We start from the raw sequence: 17404 nt of genomic DNA on the forward strand, positions 1-17404 counted from the left end.
TCCCTCCTACCCTCCTGGGCAGCCAAAGCGCATCCTGCACCTCTCCCCTAGGAACACCCGGATGCTCAGCTATCAAGAGGCAGCATCTTTACAGGATGGGGCTCCAGTAAATGTGAGTGGCCAAAACAGGTGTGAGCAAAGAGGTAAAAATAAGCACTGTCCCACTGGGGCTTAGAAGGAACCTGCGAGGTTACGAGGAGCAGTGCTGTACCTGAGAGGAAGCCGAGACAAAAGGGAGACCAGCCTCTCGCTACAGGACTCAGGTTGGTTAATGTTTGTTTGGGAGTGGGGGCTCAGGGGCATGACAAGACAGCACAGCTGCGATAGCGGTCAGTCTGAGAAGCCAAAAACTCCAGGGGTTGGCAGCAGCTGGCTCTCCCCTTCCCCTGGGGATTCTCTGTTCCAGTTCCTAGAGTACGAGCGCCCCTTTCGTCAGCACCTGCACTTAAGTTCTTAAATTTGCAGAATTTATTGTTTTTTTTTTTAAAAATACCCCTGTACTTTAATCACGAAAAACCAGTCCCCGCCCCAATTCTACTAAAAACATGATTGTCCATAGCTGGAGGCTTACTGAACGACCTCACCCCATCACCAGTAAGTTACTCAAACGTCCAGTTAAACAGCAGGCAGCTCAACCTTTAGGTAACACAACTACAAAAATGGGATCGTGCTCTCTTCTCTCTCCCCCCTCCTCCTCCTCCTCTTCCTCACGAGAGCCCCCTTACTTTTTCCTAAGCGCCAGCGCTACTCCAACTGCTACAGCAAGTATGGCCACCGCAGCAGCCCCACCATACAGCAATATAGATTTCCCTTCTGGCAGTAGGATAGGCTTCTCCTCTGCAGCGGAGGGTTTCTCTTCCATTTCTTCCAATCGGCCCTCTTTCCCCACTTTTTTTTCCCCTGGAAGCAGTATTTTCTCAGGTTCTGGTGCAGCTTTTTCTTCTGATGGGGCTAACTTTGGGACAGGTTTACTTAGTACGGGGGTTTCAGGTTCAACAAGCTCTTCAGCCGCTTTTCCCTTTTCCTCCTGTTTTGCACGCAGCAGTGCGGAGGGATGTGCTTTTTCAGCAGCAGCAATTTCAGCTGGAGGTTTTACCTCCTGTGAAGGAGCAGGGGGTTCTGGAAACACTGCCTGCACGGTCTGTGCAGCGCCGGCTGCCACCACTGCCTCCTCAATCCCCTCCGGAATCTCTTCCTTCTCCACGTGAACGATATCTGAGTTGGAAGAGTTGTTCTCGCTCCTCTCTTCACCCCCACCGTTGCTGTCCAGGCTTTTGACTTCTTCAGGATCCATGGCCACTTGCTGCCAGGACTCGGGTCCCAGGGAGACCGGCAGGCTCTCTGTGTGCCAGCTCTGGCTCGCTGACAGGGACACGGGCAGGCTCTCCGACTGCCACGACGTGGTCACCGTGGGGGACTCCGGGGGGCTCACCTGCCCCGAGTTGTCACTGGTCAGGATGTAGATGTCATTGCTGTCCTCCGCGATGAGCCCGGGGTACTCCTCCTCTTCGGATTCCAAAGTAAAGACTGTCCCCTGTGAATGAAAAGGAGGACACAACACATGAGTGATGGCTTCAGCATTGCCTCCCCGGTACGGGGAGGAACAGGACACCTGGAAACTTAGTGGGGCTGGAGGAAAGATGAGAGGGCCTCTCGAGAGCGGTGGCTGCCTGACCTACATGTTAGAAGAGATTACAAAACCCACTTGGCATTGCCAGGGAATGGGACCACTTGTAAGAGCTTTGCTGGGAGCTTCTCCTTCCCTGATGTTACCGCATTGCTGAGTACATCCCCATAACATACCACGTGGGCATTATTAAACAGAGAACAACATACCAAAGTCTGAAACCAAACTGAAACAGAACAAGGAAAGCAAACGCAAGTACACAAGCCCAGCTGGATACCACTCCCTTCTCCAATTTGTGCAGGTGCTGTGTACTGTCTGTCCATTTTCATCTAACAGCATTTCTCTTACATTAATTGTATCACATTTCCAGTGCTACCTGGAGCCTGTATTTCTGCTTTGTAGTAACAAGCTGGAATCTACGTTAATTGTAGTATTTTACTACAAATTTAGCCATTCTTAAGTTCGCTTCCAAGACTGTCATCCTAACTTCGGCTACACAACTTAAAACCAGCAACCGAGCAGTTTCCTACCGATGGTTTCCCATTCCAAGACACCTCCTTGGTTGTTCCACAACTTTTATGGATCCACTCAGTGATGTGTGTCAGGAACTGATCCAAGTTAAACATACACATTCCTTATTTTGCCGAGTTGTCTTTAACTGTGGTCAGTGTCCAGCCTGGCCCACTGAGGTGGGCCAGTGTGTGTGAGCATGGACCCAGGGGTGAGCATGCCCAGTGCATAAGCTAAACATGGACCAGGGGCGAAGCAGGGCCAGCGGCAGCAGTGATGCATAAAGAGCTGAATTGATACCAGTGCCCTGCTTAGACAGCAGAAGGAAAATGCATTTCAGCCTTGGCAACTCGCAATTATCAGTTAGTCTCTAATATGCAAGGAGTTCAGGGCCTACAAGTCAGTGGCTTCTAACTAGGAGTAGGCATAAGGCAGCAATGCACTTTTCTCTGAGGGAAGCTGAAGAGGACTCCCCTCGTACACGGGTGTACTCTGTGCAGACACACTGCAATTCCTCACTTCCCAAGGAGGAGAAAGGATCTACACACACACACAAAACCACAAACCACCTCAGGAGGAGCTGGCAGGCACAGGAGAGACAGCCCCAGGCACTGCTGGTCATGGGCAAGTAGCTGCAGTGAGAGTAACTGAAGCAGGAGGGGATCCCTGGCAGAAGCACCAACCTGGCACTTGAGAGAGCTGTGCAACTTAGGGCAGTAACACTTCAGCATTTCACAGTGGAAATTATTACTGTGTCAATAACCTTTGTGAAAAGGCGTCAGTGGAGCCCGAGCTGAGTATGGGACTGAGATTTCTCTATCCACTCTTCCCAAACATCTCACCATTTTGCAAAACTTGATGGACCCATTCCTGGACTTTTCTACAACCGTGGAGGCTGTAGTACAGGATAGCACTGGGAACATAAGGATTCCATAATGTTATTTTAGCAGAGGTGGGATGTAAATCTCATCTTAGTCCATGGAATTTTGGAAGACACTTGTGCATGAACAAAGGAATCATAGAATGGTTTGGGTTGCAGGGGATCTTAAAGATCATAAAAGGAACTTCAGCAGTGCCTTTAAATTGCTTGGCTGTGTGAAACATCATCCAGCTCAGCAACATGTTCAGAAACTCTCAAGGGAAACGATGCACAGTGTTCCTCAGGGAAAGGGTTAAAAGCTATGGAGTGCTCACTAACCACTTAAATGATCACCACGAAGTCTCGATCCAGAATGAAATAAAAATTAATAAAGCATTCAATTTGTGCAACGCTCAGGCACCACACACCCCCCACAAACCCAAAGCAAGTTCTGCTCTGTGAGTACTGACAGACCATTCAAGAGTCCAGCTATAGAAGTCATGTTCCACTACAAGAACTATATTTAACTATATCTTTTTTGAAATGCAACTCAGGCCATCAAAACCAAATGGAGCTCTACGACCTAGGAGGAAGCAACCAGCATTGCAAAGTAAGGGCAATGGAAAAGAAGAGCCAAGACACTAAGTAAAGGCAGAGGTTAAGTGATAGAGACCAAATGCTGAGCAGCGCAGGTCAGGGCTGCTGTGCAGCAGGAGGACAGGACTCCATTCAGCACTGACTTGTTCCGTTCCAGCAGATGCTTGAGAGCAGCACGGCAGGAGGCAGGCACTGTGGTGTGCTTCTACCACCATGTGCTGAGGCTGAAGAGGCAGCCACTGTCCAGACACTCTCATTGTACATTCACTCCTTTGGTCATCAGGATTTTCTCTGGATGTTGATTAAGTAGGAAATACTCTCACTGTATTATCAGCTACTAACAGACACCTATGATCGTAGCACATCTTTTATTTCCACAGGTCATACAGACTCAGAACAATGGCAATTAAATCAACAAAATAACTGGGATAAACCCTACAATCTCATGAACCTCCATACCTCCCTGCTCAGCTCTACCCTTCCACAAGCCAGAATTAGTTTACTTCCCATTCGCAGCACATGGCAACACACCAGACTATGACTGTGATCTGATGCTAGCAAAAAGAGCAGGGCCACATACAGCTGGTCACAGCTCTTCACACACCACTGGAAGTGCCCCCATGCTGCCATGGTCGGTTCAACATGAAGCATATAAAAAAATATCCCAAAGCCACAGAATGCTGCTGTGGGCCTGTGAGCTCTGGCCATTGTTGCAAACTTCTTTTCAGTAATAAACTAAACGAAACACCAACTTGGGCCATATTCTGACAGCCTAAATTCCCCTGAAGCCGTACACTGTACAGTGGTGAAAGCCAAGTGCCTCTGAGCAGTGACTCAGCAGCCACAGCAGGGTGGAGGGAGCCGCCTGTACTCCATGGGGACAGTCGTGTATAGAGACTGCGGTGGAATTTAAGCTATCCTGATGCTCCCATGTATTTCTCCAGCCTCTTCTGCTCTATTCCTGACCCACCGCTCCCAACTTTTCCCTTCCTTAAGGAAAATAAAAGTTGTTCTTTGCAGGGAACCCACAGACCCTGATAAAGAGGAATAAGTAATACAAAGTACCACCACAGCTGCTATGCAGCCAGTAACTGCCCAGGCCCAGCGAGGTATCTTAGTTCAGTATGATGTAATGCTAGATCCTCAGCCGGTTAACAAAGGGATGGGAGGGCAACACTGACAAACAAGGATAAGGCGTTGGTTACATTAGTTATTCCCATGTGTCAGGGCATTTTTGAAAGACCACACGCTCCGCTGGAGTGCTTTCTCTGGAGATAAGCTCCTCACAAAATACAGGTAAGATCTGGGCAGATGCTGCGGGTAATGTCCAGGATAAACTGCTTTGGAGAGGGTAAGGAAACGAAGCGATGGTAATACAGGGAACGTGGACAACCCTGAACATTTCAAATGCTTCATTAACACGTGTAGCAAAACTATATACCCATCCTGACCTCAGCAGAAGGGAGGGCCTAAGAGGCTCCAGCGATTTATTGTTCCCTTTTCCCACACAGATTGCACTGACCTCAAAACTTATCAGTCACTGGCTTCCTATAAATCAGAGCCTTATAAAGCCTGGCTGATTCCTTTCTGTTTTAAACAGACAGTTTAACTTCCATGTCAGTGCCTCAGGGACACAAGTCTCCAAGCTTGGAGAGACTGGTCACCCAAGGTTGGGAAACCTGGGGGAAAGCTCACACACTGCCTGTCGATGGGTAATTTCACTACTTTCTCATTAAAAGCTCATCAAGTTTGAACTGAAAAGCCAGACAATAACAGGCATTATTTAGGATACCTGATTAATATTTCTTGAGCTGAGTTAAGAGTTAATTGAGAAAGCCAAGAGGATAAAGCTAGGATTCAGTTGAGATTTGCTTAGGTTTTTTGTTGTTGTATGGGTTTTCTATCTTTTAAAGCAGCTTCAATAAACACTGAATGACATTTAGGACAATTCTCTCAATTTATCTACAGATGTGACCCAGAAGCAAAGCTCCCACCGAGAGATTAATTCAGGACACGATGGAACATGTGGAAGGATTTTTAATAACCTCAGGCCTTGTATAAGCTCTAGATTTTAGATTTAACACCAAATAGCAAATACAAGTAAGCATTTTTTTAACTGCTTTACTTATTGTAAATGTAAATTTCCTCCAGACCAGGAAAATTAGAGCTCTTCTTTTTCAGATTTGGGATGGGAGACTTGCAAACTTGGAGTGCTTTTCCTCATCCAGCATACTAACAGAACCATGCCAGGTATGTCTAGAGAAGCAAGAGTAAGGCCTTCACCGCAGCACCCTGCCACTCCCGATCCCGACCACTGCCACTTGAGGGAAGAGCGAGCACAAGCTACAACAAGGAGGAGGAGAAACAGGTAGTTCCCTTCTTGTCTAGAATACAACAAGGATGGACCACAGCATGTGAGGCAGTCTTGAGGAGAAGAGCAACTAAATTCTGCCAAGGTGGCATTTGCAGACCTAAAAGGAGTCCATCACTTTCCTCAGCCTTGAAAACTCGCAGAAGTTTTCCACAAGACTTCCACAAGCACTTGTAACAAATGTGCTAGACTTGCCCTCGGGATAGGTTATAGCCCTTATGCTACAGGGTGAGGTACACCAGACAAATGTAAACCGGTAACAACATAATGAAAAAATATCTGAAAGCTCCTCCAATAAGCAGAACCCACCAGTCTGGATTCAGCTGTATCCTGCCAGCATCAGTAACCTGGACTTTGCTGAAAATCACTCTCAGTAGTGGAGGCAGAACTCTACCAGTCTTTAACATGTAGTAGAAATAAGTAAACGCCTGTCAAGTTTCAATTTCAATTTCAAGAAAGCAAACATAACACACACAAAAAATAAATCAAGACTTGGTAACTGACTCTCCTGATGACTATACGATTTTTCATGGTTTTCTTATAGATCTCGTATTAAGTGCATAAGCTGACTTACTAATTATAGTATTTTTGCTAAGCAGGAAAAACTTTGACTATACATAAGGAAAAAAAAGTCCTTATTTACTAGAATACTAATTTCAGCCTGGTTTCTGTAAAGCTGCTTCTGGTGGAAATGGATATTCAAATCCAAATTCTGAATGTTCCAAAGAGAAAAGTAACTTTTTTTCCCCTGCAAAAATCACAGGAGCATTAGTACACATTGCATCCATAGTGGAGATTGTTGTTAGATAATGAATGGGAAGAGATCCCCATCAGGGTGTCTGATGGAACATTTACTGCATCTTGGAGAAGACTCTGAAAGCCCTGCCCTGTAAGCTCAGAAGACCAGATACACGCAAAACAACTGTGTCTATCTGCTGTGGAGGCTGTGTGCATTCTTCTAGGGTTTAGGTTTGGTTTAAGTGCTCTTAAAAGCTCGACTTGTCCCTCTGGTTCAGTTCTTAAAGAAGTACAGACTGGCAGGGTAACAGTTAACTGTGTTCTCGCAAGGAATGATGTGGATAGGCAACTCATACAAAACTCATCTCTGAAGACACAATAAAGCCCTCCCTGAAAAAACCTATACAGCCCAGCAAGCCACAGATACATCCCAGATCTTGATTTTGTCTAGCACAGCAAAACATTCTGTACACGGGTCACAGAGGAGTGCTACCTTGAAGGAAAAAATATCTGTGTTCCCTGAACCTTTCTTCCTCCCTTCAACTACACAGAGCCACGTATAATCCCCAAGAGAAAGAGCGCCTTTAGGCACAGGAGGAAACGCTGGCAGAATGCAATGTCCCAGGAGAGCAACCTTTACTACGATAAAAATTCAAAATGCTCAACACAGCCAGGAAGTTTCTTAGGAGAGAGTACTGACTATCTTGTCACATAACCGACCACAGAAAGAAACGAAGTTCAGTCATTGCTTTCCTCACACCAGCAACAATGCGGGCACCAGGAACCCATCAAATGAATTTATGCTTAAACTCTAGTGTCTGAAAAACAAAAGGCAATGAGCGATGAACTGGCCAGCATCCAGGGATCCTCCCTCTGGGGAAACAAGCAAACTTCCCACAGTAACAAATCTCCCCAGAGATGGAAATGTGCTTGTTGTATGATTTCTAGCTGTAACAGAGGAGCAGCCTCATCTATTATTATTCACTACACGCTGATGAAGTGCTGCCTGTGCTGAGGGCTCAGCAGGCAAAGGCTTTGCCCACGGATGGCTCCTGGGGTTAAGGACAGCATCGCTCCCACCTGGAGCCCACACCAGGCTGCAATTCCATCTACTCTGTCTCCATTCACAGCCCCAGACCTGCCAGCGTTGCCCTGCTAATCCTGCAGAGGAATGGATCATAAAGGGGCAACTGGCATCACCCAAATCAATAAATGAGAACAACGCATTAAAACGAAAGTAACAAAAAACCCTCAGGCATTTACTGTAGTATTCATTTGTGTGAAACTGTCAAGATAGGTGGAGCCAAGAGAAAGAGAGTCCACAAGTAGGACTGTGCTTTTTATTAAGCAAAAAAGGAAAAAAAGGTTGTGTGAACCAAATCAAAGCACACTGATACTGCAGCCGCTGCTCTCATCTCCTTCAAGGAATGAATGCTCTGACTAGAACAGCCTGCAGAAATGACCCTATTCCTTCCCTTGCCCTCCAACATAACCTCTACTACCTGCTGAGACTCAGCACCAAAGCGACACCCTTAAGCTTTCAGTCTTATTGGTATAAATTGAAATAAATTCAGATATTTAGAGACCAATTCTTCAGACGGACTGAAATTGTTGGGAGGAAAAAAGAAAGGAGATCTAGTTGCTCCTTGACCATTTAAGTTCCTTCTTCTTCAGCCACAATGCCTAAAAATATAACAAAATCTGTTACTGTACCAAAGAAGCTACACAGAAATAGAAGTGGGCACAGCAGTGTTCCATGATAGAAGTGTAAAGCAGAATTAGTTTGAAAGGAGAGTTCCTTTCTAGGACTTCTCTACTTAAATTGCCCTTTCTGGAATCTTTACCACGTTTAACTTCTCTCTCCTCCAGCGGAGCACATCTCTCTATTTCTGCATTGTCATTCTCAAGCAGGCACCTGGACTGCTGCAGAAGGAGATTTCAATCTCCAGCATGGCAAACTGCCGCCTCACTTCCCCAGGATGACAAGTGCATCTGTACTCTTTGCTCCTCCGTATTTTTAACAGGCTCCAGCACGCAGATTATTCAATCATCAACAGCAAAGAAAACATCCCAACTGGCAGAAAAGCCCATGACAAACCACTGGAAGCAGAGAACAGCATTTCCAAGGCTGAGTTAGGAAACTCTAAACACTGTGCGTATTTCAAGCAGATTTACTTTTACTCTTTTCAACACGGGCAGTTAAGTAGTTAAATTCAAATCCAGGTCTGACCATCACGAGAGAAGAACCCTAGCAAGGCAGGGACAGTTTCAGCTACGCGTCACAAATACAATTACCAGCCTGTTACTAAGACAAGAAAGGTTTTTAACTGAATACCAATAAACACCAATTGCATGCACGTCACCTCTTTCAAACAAGTGAAAAGCAGATGGGCTTGTAACATGAATGTGAATCTGAGGGGAAGGAAAAAAAAGACGCCGAGCTTGCAAGTGATCTTGTTCTTTTTATCTCCTTACAGACATTCCCAGACTATTTCAATATAGATTAAATCTAACCTTGGAAAACAGGATCCGCAGGGCCTCAGAAGGAATAAATTATCTGGGAGGAGAAGTGGGAAAGGAAGAGGAAAAACAATCCTTACCAACTGACTGGCCTTACTGTGCACTTTTCCAGGAGACCAAGAATTGCTTCTGATGCAGCAGCATTCAGCCCTGGAGAAGTCAGAGCAAACTGGGAGGGGAGGTATGAGGAGGGAAGGGAGGAGAAAAGAGGAGAAGGGAGGGAAGAGGAGGAAAGGGGAGGGGACAGCACGTTCGACATGTCAGTTTGCTCAGCCCTAACATCGCTTTTGGGAAAGAGAAGAACAAAGCTACTGCTAAATTAGGCTGGGAATCAGTTTGCAGTGGTTCAAGATGGTAATGGAATGAGATCTTAGTATGACCGTCTGGGTTCAAAACAGAGTCAGGAGGAAGAAATGTGGGTCCCTACATGTGCCTATTTAGAGAATCAGAAATGCCAAACATGCTTCAAAAGAGAGATCATACTAAAACTTAAAGTCAAGCAGGGTAAATGTAAGAGCTGTGGTCAAAACTTTCACTGCAATTAGTGAAAGAGAGAGGCTGTCTAGAAAAAGCAAGATTTCCTTGCTCTTCTCCTACAGTCCTCCAGACTCAGCTAACATCTACCTGAAAATCTAAGAGATTGTAAATTAGATGGAGTAGTCACTTCATCTCTTCATTCACATTTATGCTGCCAGCTGCACTCAAACACAAATGCAGTGTGCTACAGACATTCCTATGCCAAAGACTTCACCCTAAAGCAGTAAAACAGACCTAGGGGAAGAGGAACAGCACACACAATGGCCAGAATCACAGCATCAAAATACGCACTTGACCATAAAAATATTGCAGCCATTCTCTCAGCAACCAACCAACCATCACATCCCAGTCCCACCCTCCCATGAAAAGTTGGGTGAATTACAAATTTAGTGCCTGAAGGGAGGATGGGAGGGGAACATTCACTGTTTTAACAGATAATCTCATCACTGTATCTCTGCAGAACTGGGCTGAAAACTCAAAAAGCAATTTCTCATCTCAGAGGCTCTACCTCTCTACTATCCAAAATTTCCCACTACTTACAACTGACTTCTTGAAATCTACTGCACAGCTATTCAATTCATCAACCCTTATTCCCCTGAACTAGCAATTCTGCTTCGAGCTAGTTGCTGTCCAGCATCTGATGCTTTCCTGGACCTACAAGCCTCCTGACAGCCCACAAAGCAACCTGAAGTCTTGCACACATGCAGAACCTTGTGATGCCTTCCAGCCGCATCGTGGCTGCACAGCATGACACAGCAAGTGGTCCCACTGGATGACACAGCTCTAAAACTCTGACTCTACATATCTGCAGTGGGGCACAGGAAGGGCTCAGCTGACCCCTTACCTTTGACTGGCTACTTCCCTCCTGGCAAAAGTTGACTTCGATCCAGAAATTGAGAAAGATCACAAATTATGTGGTGCCAAGGGAAGAGACAGCACCAGAGACACTACACAGTTTTTCAGGTCTGCCCCTGAAAAGCTGACTCCTGCGAAGCTCTCCTCTGTTCCCGATCCACGAGCAAACAGGTGGTTCTGCTCTCGTCTCAGTTTTAAGACCCATCTCCACACCACTCCAGAATAACACAAATATTGAACCTCTTACTGTCACAGCAACATAAAATTCGCTGGAGACTCCCAGGTTTATACACTGCCCTTACGGCCTCGGCAAAGGATTACTGAGAACTCGATCCGGCGCACAGAGCCCCTGTGGCAGATGCTTGTCTCTAAAAATGCAAACCACTTGCGTGATGGCTAAGAGCCTGCCAGGCAGCTCTGCCCTGACCCTCCGCAGAAACACAGCTCTCCCAGCCCTTACCCCAGCACTGCCATCCCCACAACTCCATCCCACAGACCTGGAACAAACCGAGAAGCATGCCGCTTGGTAAACAGGAACATTTTCCTTTCAGGAAAAAAGTAGATCAATAAACCCATATATTCCCTTCCTCCACATCAAGCCACAAGCCTAGTGGGTCCCCAGCCCCATCCCCAGAGCAACTCACAAAGGGTTAGTGCAGCTACGTTAATTCAGCTGGAAAGGATTTTCATCACCTTGTCTCTTTCCTCGCCTCTTCTGCTGTTTCAAAAATAGCTCTGGCTTGTTTGCTGTACTGCTTATGTCAGTCTGATTTTATGCCTGACTGGATGTATACAGACAAGCTCGTAGCCCGTTAAACAGTGACTACTCAGATCTGTACATACATGCATAGTCACACAAACACAAAAACCAGCCCCCTCCCTTCAGAGGCCATGCTGGAAAGCTGCTTGTTTTCAGAGGCCTTGTGCCTTATTAAGTATGTTTATAGCAGATGTCGAACAGGGGCTAGAGAACACACCATCGCCTTTTCTGAGGTTAAAACAAAAAGGCAGAAAAGCAAAATAGCCATCCGTCTTAGAGCTGCGAGTACGGACCTTCCCCACGATGAAAATACTTTGAAACGAGAGTGCATTTATCAAATGACCTAAGGTCACTTGTCTGCATGCTCTTAGTGTTTCTGTGCATTAAAGACAAACAATCCCTCCCAAAGGCCCTGAAAACTATTATCCACCGTTGCCAGGAAGGCATATAGGAAGGTGCGGACATGGAGAAATACCGGAACAACTACTCTTGAAAACCCCTTCAGGTAAAGTCCTGAAACACGAGCAGCTGTCTGAATGAGGTTTTTTCCTACTAGCACGTTTTAATCACTGGGTTTTCCTGAGCAGCTTTTCTTTTTTAGAATAAATCAACTTGCTGGAGCCATTTCACTAATCCCAGATTAATTCCATTCAAATCTGGCATCCTTCCCAAACCCAGTAATCTAAAACTCAGCCTCCAAGACCCAGCTCATCAGCTGTGAGCTGCCTCCGTGATGTATTTTTAAATGAAACCTTCTCAGCATGCCATGACTCAGGAACATTGGTTACTATGAACTGAAGATTTCCACAAGGAAATGCAGCACAGAGAAATCTTGGTTGCTCGTTCTACCCATATTCCTATATAGTGACAAAATCCCAATATGCATTAGCTATTTTATCACTTGTTATAAAAGTAAATTAGTACCCACATACATTTCTGTATCAAGTGCTCCCCAATTACTTATCTACTAAAAACCCCTCTGAAATTTAAAAGGGGAAAAAAAATATGTCATTTCCAGTAGTCACTAGAGCGTGAATATACTATTAAAAAGATGAGCCTCTCGGGCACATTATCTCTTGTTAGGGATGCTTGCTTCTACATGCAATTCTGTATGTATATCAACAGGAAAGAACATACATACTTGTGGTAAAATAACTGTTTGGCAGTCTTTATGCTGATGAGTCATGGGGTGGAAACATAATTTTTGTCCTTCTTTGCATAAGCCTGATGATACTGCATTTACTTACAGAACAATAGCATTACTCCAGGTTTTTCTCGCAAGCCTGGTGATACCATGAGGACCGGAGTACCTTTCCTGTGAAGACAGGCTGAGAGAGCTGGGTTTGTTCACCCTGGATAAGAGAAGGCTACAGGGACACCTTAGAGCAGCTTCCAGTGGCTAGAGAAACCTGGACAGGGGCTTTGGACAAGGGCCTGTAGGCCCTTTCAAATTCTATGGTCCTGACCTCCTTCCTTTTTTTCTTTTTTCTGGGACATTCCTTCCCTTATCTGCTTACTTCTAGCAACCTTTCCCAGCTTTCACTCCTATTAAGACTAGTATCATGCTTAGAAATAAGCTTTGAACAAAATACGAAAATTAAACATTGTTTTCTTACCCATCCTCCTTGTTGAATGATATAATCTGCTGAATAGTCTTCTAGATATGTCACCCCGAAGTTCACAAGTGCACTCAGTGGTTCCTGGCCCCGTCTGGTTAACTCCATCAGAAATTGCTGTAGCAGAACCAGGGGTACCAAGACCTTAAAAAAAAACCAAACAAGAACTGTGGATAAATACAGAAAGCTTTATCAACAGTACTGTGTAGGTAAACCAGAAGAATTCGTGTGGTCCACAGAAAAGGTCTGAATCTGTAAGTCCAAAGATGTCAGGGAGTATATACTTCATTTTCGTGAAGACACAAGTCAGAAATACAATACAATTCAGTAAGAAAGAAGCACTTCATCTATAAGCAAAACAGCCCAGCCTAACTTGAGGGTTTCACACAACACGACTGCGATACTTTCTTAAGCCTTACTTTTTTCCAACACAAGAGTCAGGTAAAGAAGCAGAACAGGTCCAGAACTCACTACAGAAGTTCATACAGAAATGGAAGGATGCAACATTATAAATAGTCTGAAGGGATATGCATCCACATTGTGTTTAAACAGCAAATTCATATGCATTCTTGAATAGATACACTGCACTAGTCAAGTCTCTTTAGGAGTTCGTACTTGGTTTTCAGACAGGATAGAAACAAACAACACCTCCCAGCAGCATAACATTACAGACATGTTTAAACCAACAAACACAAACCTCTTTGCATGTTAAACTCTCCCTCCTATGCCAAATTTAACAAGTTCGGAATTGCCTCCCTCATTTCCTACTCCCATTCCTCCTTCCAAACCTTTTGTCTTTACCTGAATGCTTGGCCTTACCTCAAATGTGAATTGCTCTGGAAGATTCAAGGCTCTGTGAACCCATCTCCTTCATATTACACAGTTCTAGACACTTCCTTCTGAAATTATCTTTTCGTTTGCCTAAACAACACACAGTTGAACTTTTAAACTCTAAATTTATTCTCCTAACGCATACAAGTGGCCCTCTGGGCAAAGTTTATAGGCAGCACTTTGCCAAGGTCAGGAAACTGGTATGAATTGAAGTCATTAGCATCTGAAAAAGCGCAATTATGATACAAGAAAAAGGTATTTGTTTTACTGCACCTAGCTTGTGACAAATGCGTTACATATCTATTCACTGCAAATAAGAACATTTTTTCCCAGCTGCACAAGGTAGACGCAGGCTAATGCTACCGCACAGACCGAATGCCTCCTTCCTTTTTCAGCCTCCTTCTCCTTCAGCCTGATTTTTTTTTCTGTAGATTCCTAGAAGTCACATCATAGGATGCAAAGCTCAAGGAAGACAAGTAGAAAGTAGGCTGGGTTTGAGATTTGTACTAAATCCATGGTGGAGTCACACTGAGATGGGGCCTTAAAAATCCCTGTAATCTGATAAATTTAAGATGTTCCAGCTGACTGTATCCCTGCCCACGGCAAGGGGAGTGGAACTAGATAATCTTTAAGGTCCCTTCCAACCCAAACCATTCTGTGTTTCTGCACTGTTGTTCTGGGATGAACAGTTAACACTGCAGTCACTAAACTAGGAATGAGATGATGCTTGAATTTTACAAGCCTTGGGGTTCTTTGAGTTTCTTGTAACTAATCTCAACTGAGGCAGAAGGGGTACAAGCTTAAAATGCACAAACATATGGAGCAGGTCAAGGTCAGGTAAGCGTCAGAAGAAACTTCAATCTTTTCGGATCAAAATAAAAAAAGCATGCTGTCAAGACTAGCCATCTTTCAGAGGTTTGGGCACACCCACGTTAACTACAACAGCACGAACAATGAGATCTCAAAATATTTGACATTTACTGTAAGCTGAAAGCAAGAGAAGCAAAGGCAAAAAAAGGCTGCTTAGGAAATGAAGGGAGCTCAAATGTTGGCATACTGAACATGATTGTTGCCATCATCCTTTGCCAACTTAAATATCTAATCCATACACTCCTCCCAAACTTAGTAAGCCTCTGCAAGCCTCAGGAGCAAGGCACCAAAATCAAACTTCAATATCCAGTCCCTTGCAGACCAACAAACACCGCCTGGTTTGCCTTTCCCACTGAAATTATTGACACTTCTGCCTTTGAAACCAGTAAGAACAGGAACAGGTTTGCATGATACTGTCTGTAAATTCATCAAAGAAATTACCTTTATAGTACTTCCATAAAGGTTAACAACAGCTCTCTGTACTTAAGAGTAGCTATGTGAGCAGTGATGAGATTGAACTAGACTATAGTAAAAATAAAGCCTTAACAATGAAAAGCAACTGCAGTTCCCTCCACCAGTATGCCTGGGAAGGAATGCTAGGGGCTATTTATATTTTGTCTGAAGAAAAACATACCCAGTATCAAGCACAGCATGACAGAAAATAGTTGGCAGGAGAAAATTTCAAGGGAATCATTTAAAATAACAAACATTACTACCAGAAGATTTCTGATTAATTGTGTCAATGAAAGATTCCTGTCATTTATACTACTGCAATCCCATAGTACAATATTACAAATTTAGATGTGTGCCAAAAAATATTATTACAAAGAAAGTTTAGAGACTTTGAAGAAGCTGTATCCAAAGTCATTGCCACTTCTGTGTACCTTTTGACTATTTCAACGTAAAATTCATCTAATTCTTTACATGACTATGTCTTATACTTTCGTTGGATTATTCTTTGGCTCCATTAATCAGTAAACATGGGACATTAAGATGACTGCTAACCTACTTACCAGTTCAGCTGACTCTCAATATCAGTGTTTGCTACCCTTTTATCTGATGCACAATAGTGGGATTAGGTATTCCGGGGTATGTACGCAATATTCAGTCTTAAGCTAAAAGCACAAAAACCTCAACAGTGGAGTATTTCAATTTTTTATGACATTTATTTGATTACACAAATATAACTTGCCTCAAGTTTGGGGTGGTTTTGGTTTAGGTTGGTTTTAATGAGAGCCTTATTTCAAATACCAGGTGAAGACTCCTCCTTTTCTTTACAGAATCCAACGTTATGCCTATTATTTTCACATCACAATTTTTGAGAAATAAATGAAATAATTTATTTGCCAGATCTTACTTTTACTAAGAACCAGCACTTCTAATGTCTGTAGTAAACTTTGCTTCTGTGGGATGTTAATGGAAGAACTGATGCTCTATTAGTTTACCCTGCAGTATTTCCTCATCTAGATCGATACTCAAGTTTTAGTGACTGACTGAAAACATTTCTTTATGGCCCATGTGCCAGTCAGTCAGTTAACCAGATCTCTTCAGCAGTTCAAACATACTATGACACTCTGGAAAAGATCCAGTTTTAAATGGAAAAAATAATAGCTATATTTGGAAGCATCTTCCTTCTGCTCACGTTTTCATGATGATAAGGTTCTTTGAAAACCGGTACGTCTAAAAATGACACCTTCCCAACTGTAAACCAGGCAGATCAAGCCTTTGTCCACATTTGACCTCCAACCAGCTAGCTAAGGTAGGTAATCCAGTACCTCCCAGAACTATGTGCTTACCTGTATGCCATCTTTCTCACACATGTAACGTCAAGGAAGATTTGCAAAGGCTACCCTGAGTCTGCTTTGTGCCACAGAGAAACTGGGCCTTTAAGTGATCAGTGTGGCTCTCCGAGTGCACCACATTCAATATATTAAATAGGTGGGGCTTCTATAAATACATATGTGTAAAAATACATATGTAAAATAACAGAGGCTCAGAAATTTAAAGTGAGATTTTACAGACTAGTTCATACGCTGCTGAAAGCAAGAAGATCATCTTGCTGCGCAAGATGCCGCTACTGAGCACAACAGAAACAGCTTACATGTAACTGAAAACAAATTTTATCTGCTACCTTCAGTTAGTTTATTTCTTCTAGTCTGGATCAGTCACAAGCTTTGATCGCACAGAATTCCACCTGTAGGAAGGGATTTCCCCGTCTTTAACCCTTTGACATCTGCCACAGCTACTGTGCATCTTCAATTTCTGCTCCACTCAAGAAAATATAGGATATATAACAGCTCTGAACATGTAACAGGGAGTGATTTATTATTCAGTTTGGGTAGCTCAGCTAGTTGTACATTTTTATAATTTAATCATAAAAGGGAATAAGCTTCAGTTCTCTCAGTAGAGGCAATTTAAATTTACATCTTTCAGATTTTCACAAACTTGAGGCCAGCACAGCCTCATATCGCTGCTGTACGCCTGCTAATTAGACCTAACACTATGTCTATTTATAGCTGCTTTCTAACACCATTTTTCTAACAGTTTCTTCTTTAGAGTGAAAATTGAGTGAGGTTAAGGCTGCAGGAAAGATATCTAGATCTCTTCTGTTATAAAATACGATTCTGATTAAGATGATAAAGGAATTTAAAAGGAAATGAAACCAATGCAAATGTATTGCATCTCCTCAAAACAAGTATTATTAAAGGAACTG

General features: G+C 43.7%; 1 protein-coding gene across 1 annotated transcript in view; it reads right to left on the bottom strand.

Moving 5' to 3' along the window:
* Positions 1-457: 457 nt before the first annotated feature.
* Positions 458-17404, bottom strand: part of BCL2L13 (BCL2-like 13 (apoptosis facilitator)) — a 33256-nt gene continuing 16309 nt past the window's right edge. Inside the window, exons 5-6 of the mRNA XM_010014726.1 lie at positions 12991-13134; positions 458-1534 (exon numbers count right to left, since the gene is read on the bottom strand). Of these exons, the coding sequence (XP_010013028.1) occupies positions 722-1534; positions 12991-13134 (957 nt within the window). The 3' untranslated portion in view covers positions 458-721. The remainder of the gene's footprint in view (positions 1535-12990; positions 13135-17404) is intronic.

Source organism: Nestor notabilis, unplaced genomic scaffold, assembly GCF_000696875.1.
Source record: "Nestor notabilis isolate BGI_N333 unplaced genomic scaffold, ASM69687v1 scaffold11615, whole genome shotgun sequence".
Lineage (NCBI taxonomy): Eukaryota > Metazoa > Chordata > Aves > Psittaciformes > Psittacidae > Nestor > Nestor notabilis.